Source organism: Colletotrichum tamarilloi (assembly GCF_030869305.1).
Source record: "Colletotrichum tamarilloi strain Tom-12 chromosome Unknown Scaffold_32.1, whole genome shotgun sequence".
Classification (NCBI taxonomy): domain Eukaryota; kingdom Fungi; phylum Ascomycota; class Sordariomycetes; order Glomerellales; family Glomerellaceae; genus Colletotrichum; species Colletotrichum tamarilloi.
This window is the reverse complement of record NW_026849415.1, coordinates 91,811-104,281: the sequence shown is the minus strand read 5'-3', so window position 1 is coordinate 104,281 and position 12,471 is coordinate 91,811. Positions and strand designations below refer to the sequence as shown.

At 57.3% G+C, this 12,471-nt stretch overlaps 4 protein-coding genes across 4 annotated transcripts; 2 read left to right on the top strand and 2 right to left on the bottom strand.

The window, feature by feature from the left end:
* Window positions 1–531: 531 nt before the first annotated feature.
* Window positions 532–2,478, bottom strand: CTAM01_08789 (lysophospholipase; the record flags this gene model as incomplete). Its single annotated transcript, XM_060524809.1, has 1 exon — window positions 532–2,478. One exon carries the CDS (start codon window positions 2,476–2,478, stop codon window positions 532–534), a length of 1,947 nt encoding a protein of 648 aa, XP_060380500.1.
* A 1,144-nt stretch (window positions 2,479–3,622) lies between these two features.
* Window positions 3,623–4,288, bottom strand: CTAM01_08788 (uncharacterized protein; the record flags this gene model as incomplete). The annotated part of the gene is made up of 3 exons (XM_060524808.1): window positions 3,623–3,893; window positions 3,960–4,101; window positions 4,231–4,288. 3 exons carry the CDS (start codon window positions 4,286–4,288, stop codon window positions 3,623–3,625), a joined length of 471 nt encoding a protein of 156 aa, XP_060380499.1.
* A 1,627-nt stretch (window positions 4,289–5,915) lies between these two features.
* Window positions 5,916–9,451, top strand: CTAM01_08787 (uncharacterized protein; the record flags this gene model as incomplete). The annotated part of the gene is made up of 2 exons (XM_060524807.1): window positions 5,916–8,860; window positions 8,914–9,451. The coding sequence occupies 2 exons, from the start codon at window positions 5,916–5,918 to the stop codon at window positions 9,449–9,451; spliced, it is 3,483 nt and encodes a 1,160-aa protein (XP_060380498.1).
* A 607-nt stretch (window positions 9,452–10,058) lies between these two features.
* Window positions 10,059–12,418, top strand: CTAM01_08786 (uncharacterized protein; the record flags this gene model as incomplete). The annotated part of the gene is made up of 2 exons (XM_060524806.1): window positions 10,059–10,438; window positions 10,627–12,418. 2 exons carry the CDS (start codon window positions 10,059–10,061, stop codon window positions 12,416–12,418), a joined length of 2,172 nt encoding a protein of 723 aa, XP_060380497.1.
* Window positions 12,419–12,471: the final 53 nt, after the last annotated feature.

The following is a 12,471-nucleotide window of genomic DNA, read 5'->3' as shown; positions in this document are numbered from 1 at the left end:
CAGCCTAGCCAGGAGTAGAGCGTGTGGTATGCTCGGCGTGGGAAATATCACAGGAAGACGGGAGGAGCACAGGAGCCGTGGTTCTTCAAATGGCATTACATGCAGCCTGTTGATGCAGTCATGTTTTACATGGAAGGACGTTTGCATTAGTGAATATCCCCAAATTCGCCTTTTTAAAGACTACGCATCTCTCTCTTCTCTCTCACACACACTCACATTCCTCTCATGAGTTTTGCAAACAGAAGTCTTGCTTCTTCTCCAACGTCTCTGGTTTTAACACCCCCCCCCCCCCGGTGTAATGAATATGTCCGTGATCCTAATGCTGACCAACTCCAGAGCAGTATCCTGTTTTCCTGCTCTCAAGGGAGCGACGGTGGTGAAGAAGGGTCCAAACATGCCCTTCTTATCCTCAGAGGAACAATGTAGTTTCAGAAGAAAAAAAATGAAACCAATGCCAGCCGTGATGTTCCGTAATGTTGTATCAAAGAAGAGGCCGTTAATGCGCAAAATTTCAAGATGAAAACCAAACTCTTAGATCACCAGCACCAGCGCCGCCGCCGCCGCACTCAACACCCCAGTCGCAAAACTGACACCGGTCCTCGCGGCGGGACTATTGGCCTCAATGTTGCCGATCGCAAAGGTGGGGTTATAGTCCACCTCGCGGGTATCGAGCGTACCGTTCCAGCAGTACCGCGAGAAGCACTGCGCGCAGGCGTCGGGCACGGTCTCGCGGGAGCGCGTCATGCTGCGAGAAAGCACGGCGCAGGCGACGCAGACGGGCCACTGGGCGTCGAGGGTCGCGTTGCCCTGGGTGGCCGAGTCGTAGCCGTTTTGGATGATTGCGTCGCGCTGGTCGAGCTCGTAGCTGGGATCGAAAGTCGAGACGTTGGAGTGTGCGACATAGGGAGCGTTGGGGAGGTAAACAACCAAGGGAGGCACGCGCTGGTTGCCCGAGAGGGTGAAGTTTGAGGCGTTGCAGCCAAAGAACGTCGGGCGGCGGTTGAGGCCTAGGTTAATGAAGGTGTTTGCGTCCGGGACGGGGGGGAAGAGGGTGCCGTTTGCGATGGGCTGGGCGACGCGGTCGTAGGTTGCGCGGAGGGCTGTGCCGTTCGGCCAGTTGTAGTTTGTGTCGGCGGAGGAGTCGACAGCGAAGATGACGTCGACGGCGCGGTTGGGTTGGATCAGGGGGTGGAGGGGGATATTTTGGAGGTCTTCGCCGCCGTCGACGAGGGAGAGCTGGGTCTGGTTTGCGTTTACGTTTGTGCGCGGGTTGTAGCCGTAAAAGGGGTTGGGCACGTATTGGGCGATGTCGTTGTTGTCCTGGTCCAGGACGTTGAGGATGGTGGTCAGCGCGGACTGGATGAAATCGGGCAGGCCGGCGGAGGAGAGGTTCTGGAGCATGAATTGGTTGAAGAGGGAGGAAGAGGTGCCCATGACGAAGCCGGCCTGGTCGAAGCCGCGGACGCAGGAGCCGTTGTCCGGGATGCGGCCGGCGGAGAAGTTGGAGGCGAGGTAGCGGAGGGGAGCGAAGCCGTAGGCCGTGTTGTCCCAGGTGCCGAGCTCAAAGGGGTTGAACTCGTAGACGGTAGCGTTGAGAGAGATGATGCGCTCGTTGGGGGCGCGGCCGTCGGCGACGAGGATAGGGAAGGGCTGCTGGCCGGACTGGAAGTCGGGCTCGTCGGCGATGGACGAGAAGGTGTAGGCCGGCCCGCCGTCAGTGGCGTTGATGAGCTGGTAGGAGAGAGCGCGGCCCCAGTAGTCCGTGATGGAAACCTCGAAGCCTTGATCCTTGGTATCGACTTGCTTGGCAACATCTCTCCAGTACTCGGCTGTGTTGAGGATGGAGAGGCCGGATTCTTTGGGGCCCGAGAAGATAGACCGATCGAATTTCCAGACAGCGGATCCCTTTGAGCCGCGCTGCAGGTCGACCACGGAGGAGAAGTTGTTCGTGAAGATGGAGCCGACGAGCCATCCACCACCAGAAAGACCGGCAACGTAAGTGGCGGACTGGAGGAGGCCACCGATCTGGCCAGATGATGTCGAGTTGGGGGTCCGGCTGTCTGCGGCAGCAAGGAAGCCGGCGCCGTTCATGAGGGCCCGGTACCCACCACCTGACACGGCAAGGGCGATGTTGGGCAATTGCGATGATGATGAGCTTACACGGTCAATATAGGCACCGGCATCAAAGTTGGGAATGCTGACGCGAGTTAGGAACTCGCGCATGGGTTCGACTGTGGCGTTGCGGCGAAGGGGGAGCCATGCTGTCTCGTTCGGCGACAGGGCCGATGCGGACCGGATTGTAGGACGGGCGGACGGGCAGTCGACGATCGCGGGTGCGTAGCCTCCCGAAGGCGAGTTCGGGAGGGCGCGGGGATCCAGGGCCTCCATGATGAGCCCGGCCGCCATTGGCTTCACGGGATCAACCGCCCACACCGGGGCAACGGCAGCTGCCACTACCAATAGGGATGAGAGCATCATTGTATGTGAATCCTCCTTTGGTCCTAGGCCTATTGGAATAGTCGAACCAGAGGCGGTGGGTTTGTAAGTGGGCGAACAGAAGGGAAGCTTGAAAGGGGGTATCAAAAAGAGGATGGGGTTGTGAAAGATATACGGATAACCCAGACTCCAAAATAGAAAAAGGATGGATCGGAAGGGACGGTAGAGATGGGCGACGGATGGACACTACTAGTAATAGGATCCAGCGATTGTCGACCTTGTGGGCATGGCCCAGCGGCTGTGCGGTGCGGCGACTTTGACGGGGATGAGGAAGCTTCGGCCTTTTTCACGGACCCGTCGAGCTAAAGAAGGTTTTCGCCTGGTGTCGGCCGGTATGACGTCGAATTGGAGAGTTTTTGAGTGTGAGCGCGGTCCTTCTTTTTAATCGGACTGAGACGTCGGGATGCCGTGGTCTTTTTTTCTTGCTACAAGAGGGCCCCTTGTTGGCCAATGCTTGGTTGCTAATGGAGGAGCGATGCGATTTGACGGGAGGATCAGTTCCTGCGTTATCCAAAGTGGGTGTTGGGATGAGTTGTCAATGGTGAGAGCTAGGATTAGTAGCTGAGCTCCCAATGACCGTTCCCAGACGTGACGACGTTCTGCGAGAACGAAGTGGACTTAAGGTTCGGGAGACAGGCAGATATTCAATCTCAGGGTACTCAAGCGAAAAGAGAGCGTGATCCAGCGGCTATTAAAAGGGATTGCCAACGGCGGAGCATTCCACGATACGACAGTGGAGTCTGAGTCTGTCCGTGAACCTGGACAAGGTCTTTGATTGAGGTGATCTTTGATCTGACCCTGTGTGCCGTATCCGTAAAGTTTCATGTGTGGACTGACGAATAAGAGGGAGATGAGTACTGTGTAACCCGCAGAGCCTAATAAGCTGGGCGTGCTGGGCAGCTGAGGCGGGATGAGATGAGTACGCGGAAATTGTGGCTATGGAGCGAATGGGAAGATCCGGATCACCCGGCTTGGCTAGTGATGATGTGAGGTCAGGATCCAAAGGAGTCTTAGTACTCCGTACAGAGTTGTGGTCTGGTGCCCCAAAGAGGGAATTTGTAAAAGGCAAAAAAGGCGGCCTCTTTTTCTGGGGCGATCAGAAGCCCATTGGAAACAATGTGGAGCCTTAGGGATACGCGGGTGCCGAAGATGAGAGAGGATCCGTAAAAGAGTACGATAGGGCAGAATTCGGTCCAAGATGCCGACGGGGAGATGAGAAGACAGTGAGCGCCCGGATCCGGATGATGCAAGGAGACGACAAACCCTGTGAGAGATTAGTACAAAACGAGAGAGAAGGGCGAGAGAGCACGGTAGCCCAGGGCGCGATGAGGTCAAGTGCCGCAGTGCTGAAGCGGCGGGTTCCACGGTCTCGGGTGCGGCGTTTTATGAGATGGAACCTGGTCACTCGGTGTGGCATCTCGCATGCCGCATTCTCTGTTCGTACAAATCATGTGCATCCGTAGAGGGAAAAGTACGAATACGTCGCCTTGCTGTCGTGTGCTCGTGCAAGTGTTGTGCTCGTGCCCGAACTGTCAGACTTGAGCCCTTCCTTGAGGTGGTTAGCCATCAGTCGCAAGCCTCCTGAGGCGTTTGATGCTGATTCCCCTGCCATAGTCTTCCCCAATCCGGACAATATGTGACATTTCTCCCATCCGTGCTGACCGCAATTCCTCGGCATGCCATCGTATACAATACGGCACTCTGCCTCCTGCCTCCTGCCTCCTTTCAAAGCCCCCGCCATCGAGTGGTGGGCGAATGGCAGCGACAGATTTGTGTGGGTGAGACGAGGCATGCGTCGACACAGCAGGGCCAAGAACGGTGCCTGGAATCGATCGGCGGCAACGGAAGAGGCGGAGGCTAACACGGTTGGTGTTGGTGCGATGCGTTGGCCTGCTGTGTGTGTGTGTGTGTGTGTGTGTGTGTGTGTGTGTGCCTGCGCCATCCCATTGCTGACTCTCATGCTCTGCTGCGGCTGTCTTTGCTACTGCTCGCCGAGGTCGCTGCCCAGCCCTGAGAACACACGGCAACGTAACCCCGATGGAAGTCTGTCGGGAAGTATGGAACGATATCCTACTCATGCGGACCTCTGAGTCTGTCCGAGCCCTTTCCAGGCGGAGCGCGCACTATATACGGAGTTTGTGAGGAGACGGCCTGCTTCGTACAGCCCCAGGTATGCAACTATGCTTGAGTTTGCCATGTTCCTTGAGCCTCGGGTTGCCCTATGGCCTGCATGAGCCTCCCGAGGGTCCAATGAAGGGTCGATCCCGAGCCAGCCACTACCGGAGTTTTGCTTAAGGGCCCCATGGCGTCAGAAGGTGCCGCCGCACCGCATTAGCGAGTGCTGGTGCGGGCAGACAAGCCTGTGTCTAGGGTGTGCCTTGTCAGAAGGGGCAGGCCGGAATAGAGTAGGTTGCAGATTGAGTGCGGGGAGAGAGATGCCCTCTATTGCCTGAGATCTCTTGGATACGTCAAAACGGGACGAGGATGAGTACGCCGTGCTTCGGCCAGGCGCGATTGACGATTCTGCGCGAGGTGGAATGTTTCAGCGTGGCCCAGAAGAGTCCACAGCAAGATCCCCTTTGAGCCACCTCGACGTCAGACGGTCGACACGCCGTTTGCTTGAACCAGGAGCAAGCATGGTGAGCGTTGGATAGGTGTAGGTAACAAAGCGATGCTGGTTCTAACGTCGCGACTAGCCAAATTCCATTCGTTAGAGCCTTATCCAATAGGTTAGCGACCTGAGGTCATCGTCACTCGCAAAGTATGTCATTTCTTGTGGATGTCACGGCGAGCGCTCTCTCGGCAGTCTAGGCTTGGCTGTTTGGTGTAGCAGACATGCATCGCTTCTGATGGATGTGGTACAGGTCGCGTGGGAGATGCCGTTGGTAAACGCATGAATTGTATCGTTGTTTATCAACAACACAATCAGGTGTTGATGCACTGCTTGCTAGAGGTCACACTGGCGTGATGGGAGATCCAACATCTTAATTCGATGACGCGGTGTAGACTAGGATCGGGCGTGTTCTCGTTGTCAGCGATGTTGTTTTGACGAGCGAACAGAAGAAAAGTAGTAGACGGCTGGCAGATATCGGGTCGCCAGGTGTCAAGGGTTTCCAGGGTCGAGAACCTGACATTTTGTGGAGTTTTCCCGGGAAAGGGCTGCAGCGTTCCGAAAGTGGACCCCTTTTGGAGGTTGACATGGCAACGGCAATTACGCGAAGCTCCATATCAACAAAACCCTCCGCCCGCTCTTCCCTGACTTTGAGCTTCCAGTTCAACCATCGCAGCATCATGTAAATAAACGACAACATACTCTCGACAACCACAGTGTACTAATCCATCCAGCAAACACAACCAACACCCGTTCTATCTCATCTTTGTTTTTTTGCACTCGCCCTCAAACCCCACGCACACACAAGATGGAGCCTCAATCACCCCCTAAGCGTATTACGCGCTCCAGAGCTGCAAAGACTGCCGATACCACGACCAACACTAGAGCTACCAAGATCGTGACCGCTGCGGCCAAGGCGAAAGCCAGCGTTTCTGCCCCGACGCGATCGACCTCAGCGAAGAGAAAGACACGAGCCGATGATGCTGAGGAGGAAGAGCACACCGAAGAAGCACAGCAATCCGATGCCGCACCTCGTGCCACAAGAGCTACCAGAGGCCGCCCCAAGAAGACAGAAGAGCCTGCTGTACCGGCAACAGCATCCTCATCATCAAGTGGTGTTCCTGGCCGAGCAACTCGTGCACGAGCTGCTGCGCGCCAGGTTTCTGGCACACTTCCCTCAGCTCCCAAAGATGAGCCAGTAAAGCCCACCCGTGGCCGGCCCAGAAAGGTGGCAGCTGAAGAATCTGCCTCTAAGGCAGCGGAGCCGGTGAAGAAGACGACGACGCGTACTCGCGCCGCACCAGTCACAGCAGCAAAGCCCGCCGTCAAGAAGACGGTAACATTCCAAGAACCCGAAAAGGAAAACATCGCTCCTGACGCAAGCAAGAAGACGACCGAGAAGCCCGCAGCTACCACTGGTCTCAGGGGCAGACCAGTACGAAAGCCTCCCGTTCCCAAGGCACCTCGATCGACCAAGTCCGCCGCCGCCGCCGCCGCCTCCACCGCCACGAAGACGGACAAGACTCCTTTGAGCCCTAAGAAGGTTACTCAGGTCCCAATGCCTCGCGACTTCTCCGACGACGAGTTGGCCGGCCCGGACACACCCCCGCGACCAATGATGAAGAGCCCGACAAAGCCGCCCACTGGTGCCCTCGGATCCTCCAAGAAGCTCAACTTGTTGCCTGCCGATAAGACGTCCGACTCAGAGCAGTTCCATGATGACGAAAACTCCACCAAGCCTACGGAGAAAGAGGATGAAGTCACAAATGCTCTTGCTTCTCCCGCCAAGAGACTTCCCAACTCGCCTTACCGGGACTCGATGAAGTCCCCGGCTAAGCGTGCTGAGGGAGTGTCTCTGAAGCCTGCAGCATCACTACAGGCGAGCGGCGAGAATGGTGCCGCATCCTCATTCAAGTCATCTCTGCTTCAGTCGCCGGCCAAGCGTCCGCAGTCCGCCATCAAGCCCTTTGCTCTGCCCTCGACCAATGAGGGCGAGAAGAAGGTTTCCAACTTCAAGGCTTCTCTGCTTCAGTCACCAGCCAAGCGACCCTTGTCTCCTATCAAGGGTATGACCGCAAAGCCCATGGAGCGACTGGAAGAAATGCAATCTCCCGCCACAAAGCCTCTGTTGCTGTCCACACCCACTGCTCTGCGCCCTGTCAAGCGATCTTCCGAGAAGCTCATGGCTGAAGAGTCGCATGCCGATGCCGAGGATGACGAGGAGCTCGATGAAGTCGCCGAGGCCATGCTCAACGAGTCCATTCATTTGGAAGAGCCGATGCAGTTCCCCGGTCGCCTTTCAGCTGTCTTGCCAAGGCATGCCGACCCCGTTCTCAAGAAAAACATGCCTGTTCTGGAAGCCCCCACTGAAGAGCCGAAGCCGGCTGAAGAGGTTGATCATATTCAGCAGTCAGAGGGACCTGCAGAGGATGATGTCTTTGTTGACGAGGCCACTGAGGAGGGTTTGACTTCGGACGGGGAGCCTATGATGGTCGACGACGAGCCTTATTTCCAGCCTCAAGCCGCAGCTGCACCTCAGCTCACTCTTCATGCCCCCAGCGGCATTTTCGGCCTCCGCCAGAAGGATATGGACCCGTACGGCAACATGGAGTCTGACTCTGATGATGAGCTCGCCAACAGCCCCAGAGTTTCTTCAGCTCACAACATGGTTCTTGCCACCCCCGCGAACTCTCGACGAAGCATGGCCAAGTCTCGGGTTTCCAGTGTTGGCTTCACTCCCTTGGCGGACCAACTCAACGCTTGGTCTGCTGCTAGCCCTTCCAAGACACCGAGACGCCCCGTCACTCCTGGACGCTCGGGTGCTGCCACTCCTCGCGCCGAGGATTCTCCCCTCCGAAGCACTTACTTTGAGGATGAGATGACTGTGCGCGCCGATATGGACGCTCAGAATGAGATTGAGGCTGCTATTGAGGCCGAGATTTCCGCCTCTGCTGAAGCCGAAGATCCCGAGTTTGACGACCTCATGGTCACTGAGGAGGACATGGCTCTTGCGGCTGAGGCCAACGAAATGTCTCTGATGGAGCCTGAGGAGATTGATGAGATTGTCAACACGTCCAACAGCTTTGATGACACTCTCTCTGAGGCAAGCCAAGAGTACGGCGACGAGAACGACATGCCCGTTGACCCCGCCATGTTCGGCGGCGATGCGTATGTCCCCCCAGTGACTCCTAACCGCATTCTGGCGCGCGAGTTCTCCACTGTCTCCAAGGTTTCTTTGAAACCTGCCGATGAGTCGACTCCTCGTCCCAAGAAGAAGCGTGCTGCCAGCATTTCCCGACTCCCAGTCAGCCGTCCAAGCCTGAACAGGAGTGCTACCGTCATCTCCTACTCGCCTGGCAAGACTCACAAGGATGAGGACGAGCAGAACGATAACGAGCTCGACTCTGCCCCCGTCACTCCGGCCAAGTCTGATGTCTGGTCGAGCCTCGGAACACCGGCGCGTACTCCCCGCCGGGACCTCAACCCAGGTCTCCTCCGTGGTGCCGTCGTTTTTGTGGATGTGCACACCACCGAGGGTGCGGACGCCAGCGGTATCTTTGTCGAGCTTCTCGGTCAGATGGGAGCGCGATGCGTCAAGACCTGGAACTGGAACCCAAGTGCTGCTGGCAACTCGGATGCCTCAAAGATTGGCATCACCCACGTCGTCTACAAGGATGGCGGCAAGCGCACTATGGAGAAGGTCAGAGAGTCCAATGGTGTTGTGCAGTGTGTCGGCGTGAGCTGGGTTCTTGAGTAAGTGTCTTCTAAGTCCTTTTGAATGGTGTCTGGCTAACCCATCGACACAGCTGTGAGCGTGAGAACGAGTGGCTCGAGGAGGCGCCATACTACATCGACACCTCCATGGTTCCCCGCGGAGGCGCGCGCCGTCGCAAGAGCATGGAGCCCACAGCGCTCGCCAACCAGAACGGCATGCTTGTTCCCACGCCCGTCAAGGCTGGTCGCGATGCCAAAACTGCGCCCAACACGCCCATGAACCGACGTGATAGCACGGTGTGGATGCACACCCCTTCAGACGAGGCTGAGGACGACGACGATGACTGGCAGGGCCTGATCTCTCCGGTTCCCGTCACGCCTGCGCCTGAGGCTCTTGCTCGGTATGCTGCAGAGACGCCTTCGGGGATGACTGAGTATGACTCTTCTCCCACCAAGACTCTGCACATGCAGACCTGCCCTCCTAAGCAGAATACCTTTGTCCAGATGGGCGAGGGCATTCTCAACAGAGACAAGGACGAGAGCGTCATGCAGCGCCTGATGGCGGCTCGCAGAAAGAGCTTGCAGTTTGCGCCCAAGATTGGAAGCCCCTTGGCCAAGGCCTGGCGCTAGATGTTGATTATTTTGCAATTGGTTTGTGGTTCTTTGTCCACTCAGGCCTCGGCCCAGATGCGACGGGATTGGTTTTAGACGGCGTTTACACCGGACATGGGATGCGGATTCCCAAAGGACTGGATCAAGGTGTTTAGGTTATTAGATTGGTTGTACATCAGAACATACGCTGCGCTGCGAGGGCAGCGTTGATTGTCTTTGGAACACAATTTGAAAGGACTCTTTGATTGTTCGTCTTTCACTTTCAGATTTAAAGTCCCCTCCCGTTGGCAAGCTTGACGTGATGCTTGTTTGCAATTGAGGATATCTCAAGTCCCCTGACCCTTGTCCGTATCTGGCAAGGTGACGCATGTTGGCCGCGCGTTCTTTTGATTGGGCCAACCAAAGTCCCGACGTCCCACGTCCTAGAGACCACACGCTTGACTTGACTCGAGGGTGGCATTGACTGATTGATAAGGAAGATCCATCCGACACACATGAGACTCTGAGCTTTGATACCCATTTAGATTGTGGCGAAGATGATAGTCTAGACTTTTTTGCTTCTTTTTCTTTGTTGTGATTGCTCATAAATCTCTATTTGCGCTCTACAGAATCTACTCTGAAGAAGATGCGGTCACTGCGAGCCTTGACGGCGTCGCTGCTCGCGGCTCAGTACGTCGCCGCCGACGCCTTCGCGGCCGATGGGGTACAGAAACCCGTGGGCGTATCATCGTCATCATATCCGACATCGCAAGACGGACCCGGCTCTTCATCGCCCAAGAGCAGCGATGATGGTGGCCCATCGTCATGGTACGCCAGGCTGAACTACTCGTCACCGGCGCCGCACCTGTTCGCTTCGGCGTACGGTCTGCTCCAGCAGTGGAGCAACACCGTGTTCCCCAACGGGCACACGATGGCGGCGGTGGAGGTTCCCGCGTTTACGCTGTTTTATCACGGGCGGATGGACGAGGAGGATGTGCCGAGTCCGGAGTGGCTTGCTTTTGATATGTGAGTTTTTTTTCTTTTTTGTCGGCAGCACTTTCTCCATGTCCGTACGTGGACTCTCATGGCGGTGGTGATTTTGAGTGATGTGGATTGGTGTGTAGTGTGTTCGTGTGGTCGTGATGAGAGTCTCATGGGCGAAAGTAACCTCCTTAAGCTGGGCTCGGCGAGCTGACACGGGAGGATCATTGCAGAGAAATGGCCTATGGCATCATGGGCAGCACACGCCAGAGCTTCATGCTCACGTACCAAACCACGCGGCCCGTGAAAGCGCTCTACTTTGACGGCGAGTCCGCGGCGCTGATGGGGCTGGGCCAGCTCGACACCCAGATGCTGCATTTATACGGCAACGTGTCCGGCCCGGAGAGTAATGGAGGAGGTCCGTGGCGCGGGTTGGAGCCCGAGTACGAGAGGGCTATGGGGCTCTGCGACTGGTTGCTGGAGAAGGGACTACGGGGGCCCGGGTGGGGGTTTGAGGGGGTTGTGAGGATGAATACGGGGTTCGAGATGATTTGGTGTGATTTTGGGGGCGGTGGGAGTTTGAGGTTGGTTGGGAGGGGAAATGTTACTGCGCCGCAGTTGAGGAAGGAGGACGACGATGATGATGGGGAGAAGAGGACGGAGAGGGATGAGGTTGAGGGATCCGTGAAGAAGGTTGGTGAGAGGTTGCGTGGAGAAGAAGGTGTTCCGACGTCGGTGTATCCGCTCCCGCCGCAGCCTACGCTAACAGACCGCCCCGTGAGCCCTTCACGTCCACCGATGCCGCCCAACTGGCGCGGGATCATGGGTCCCGCCGAGCGGGAGCCGTTCCTGCAGACGCAAGGGTGGGGATGGTTCGCCTCCGCGACGTGGCACTACGGATCCAACGGCCTCGGACAGGGTAAAGGGGAGACGCGGGCGCGGGTGCTGGGGTGCGGGATCACGAGCTGGTACGCGGATCGGTTCTGGGGGTCCGTTGCGGAGGAGGAACGGGCGAGGTTGAATCTTACTGCGGAAGGGTATTGGAGTGATAGAAAGAGTGTTGGCAACCGGAGTGAGGCGTTGGCGAAGCTTGGGAGGCGGAGGAGGATGCATCATTTGGAGAATGTGACGGCGGAGGCGGCGGCGGGGATGAGGTGGGAGACGGAGGTGATGTTGAGGGATGCGCTTGTGGGCGAGGGGGGGTGTAGTGGGATGGAGTGGGTGAGTTCCATGGGGGAGATTGTGCAGCGGACGGCTGGGCATTTGATGGTCATGGAGGAGGGTGCAAGGTTCGGCGGCGATGGCAGTGACTGGAGCAATGTGACGGCGGTGAGAGAGTGGTTATACAAGTTGCGTGGGCAGAGCCACATGTTCCTCGTCTCGTTTCTGGAGTATCCGCGCGAGATTGATCGGCAGACGTGGGATGTCCAGGGCGCGCTGTTTGCGGAGACGTATTCGCGGTGTCGGTACCGGTATACAAGGTTGATGGTTGATCTACCGCTGAGCGTGAGGGAGCGGGATCTGAGGGGCGCCGTGGAGGAGGTCATGGGTGGGATCTGCGGGGTGTTGCTTGAAGTTGGTTTCGGTATCGAGAGGGCGTGGTATGATCTCGAGCGAGTCGAGACGTCGGAGCTGAAGGCTGCGAGCGGCGAGTGGGCGGATGGGGTGAGGCGACTCCGGGCGTGGGTCGGTTGGGAAGGGGAGTTCATCCGGTGTCGGGATGTGTGCGGGTGGGATGAGCGGTGCTATATCCCCATGTGGCCGTTGTTGAGGTCCATGTGGGGTGGCAGGAGACCGAGGCCACCGCCGGAGGGTGGATCAGGGAACGGGACGGAGCCTGGATATGGTCGGCCGCCGCCGCCGCCGTATCGGGGTCGGGGACCTGGGTACGGTGGGAACCATACCGGGCCGCCTGGGCGTGGGATGCCGGGGCGGAGTCCGATATGGATGGGCGATGAGACGGATTTGTGGGAGCCGAAGTGCGTCAAGATGGAGGATATCATGCCCAGGACGAGGGGAGACTAGATTTCGTGTCATCAGTGAGTCAATGTGAGTGCTGTTCATGGTTCAGCTTTGTG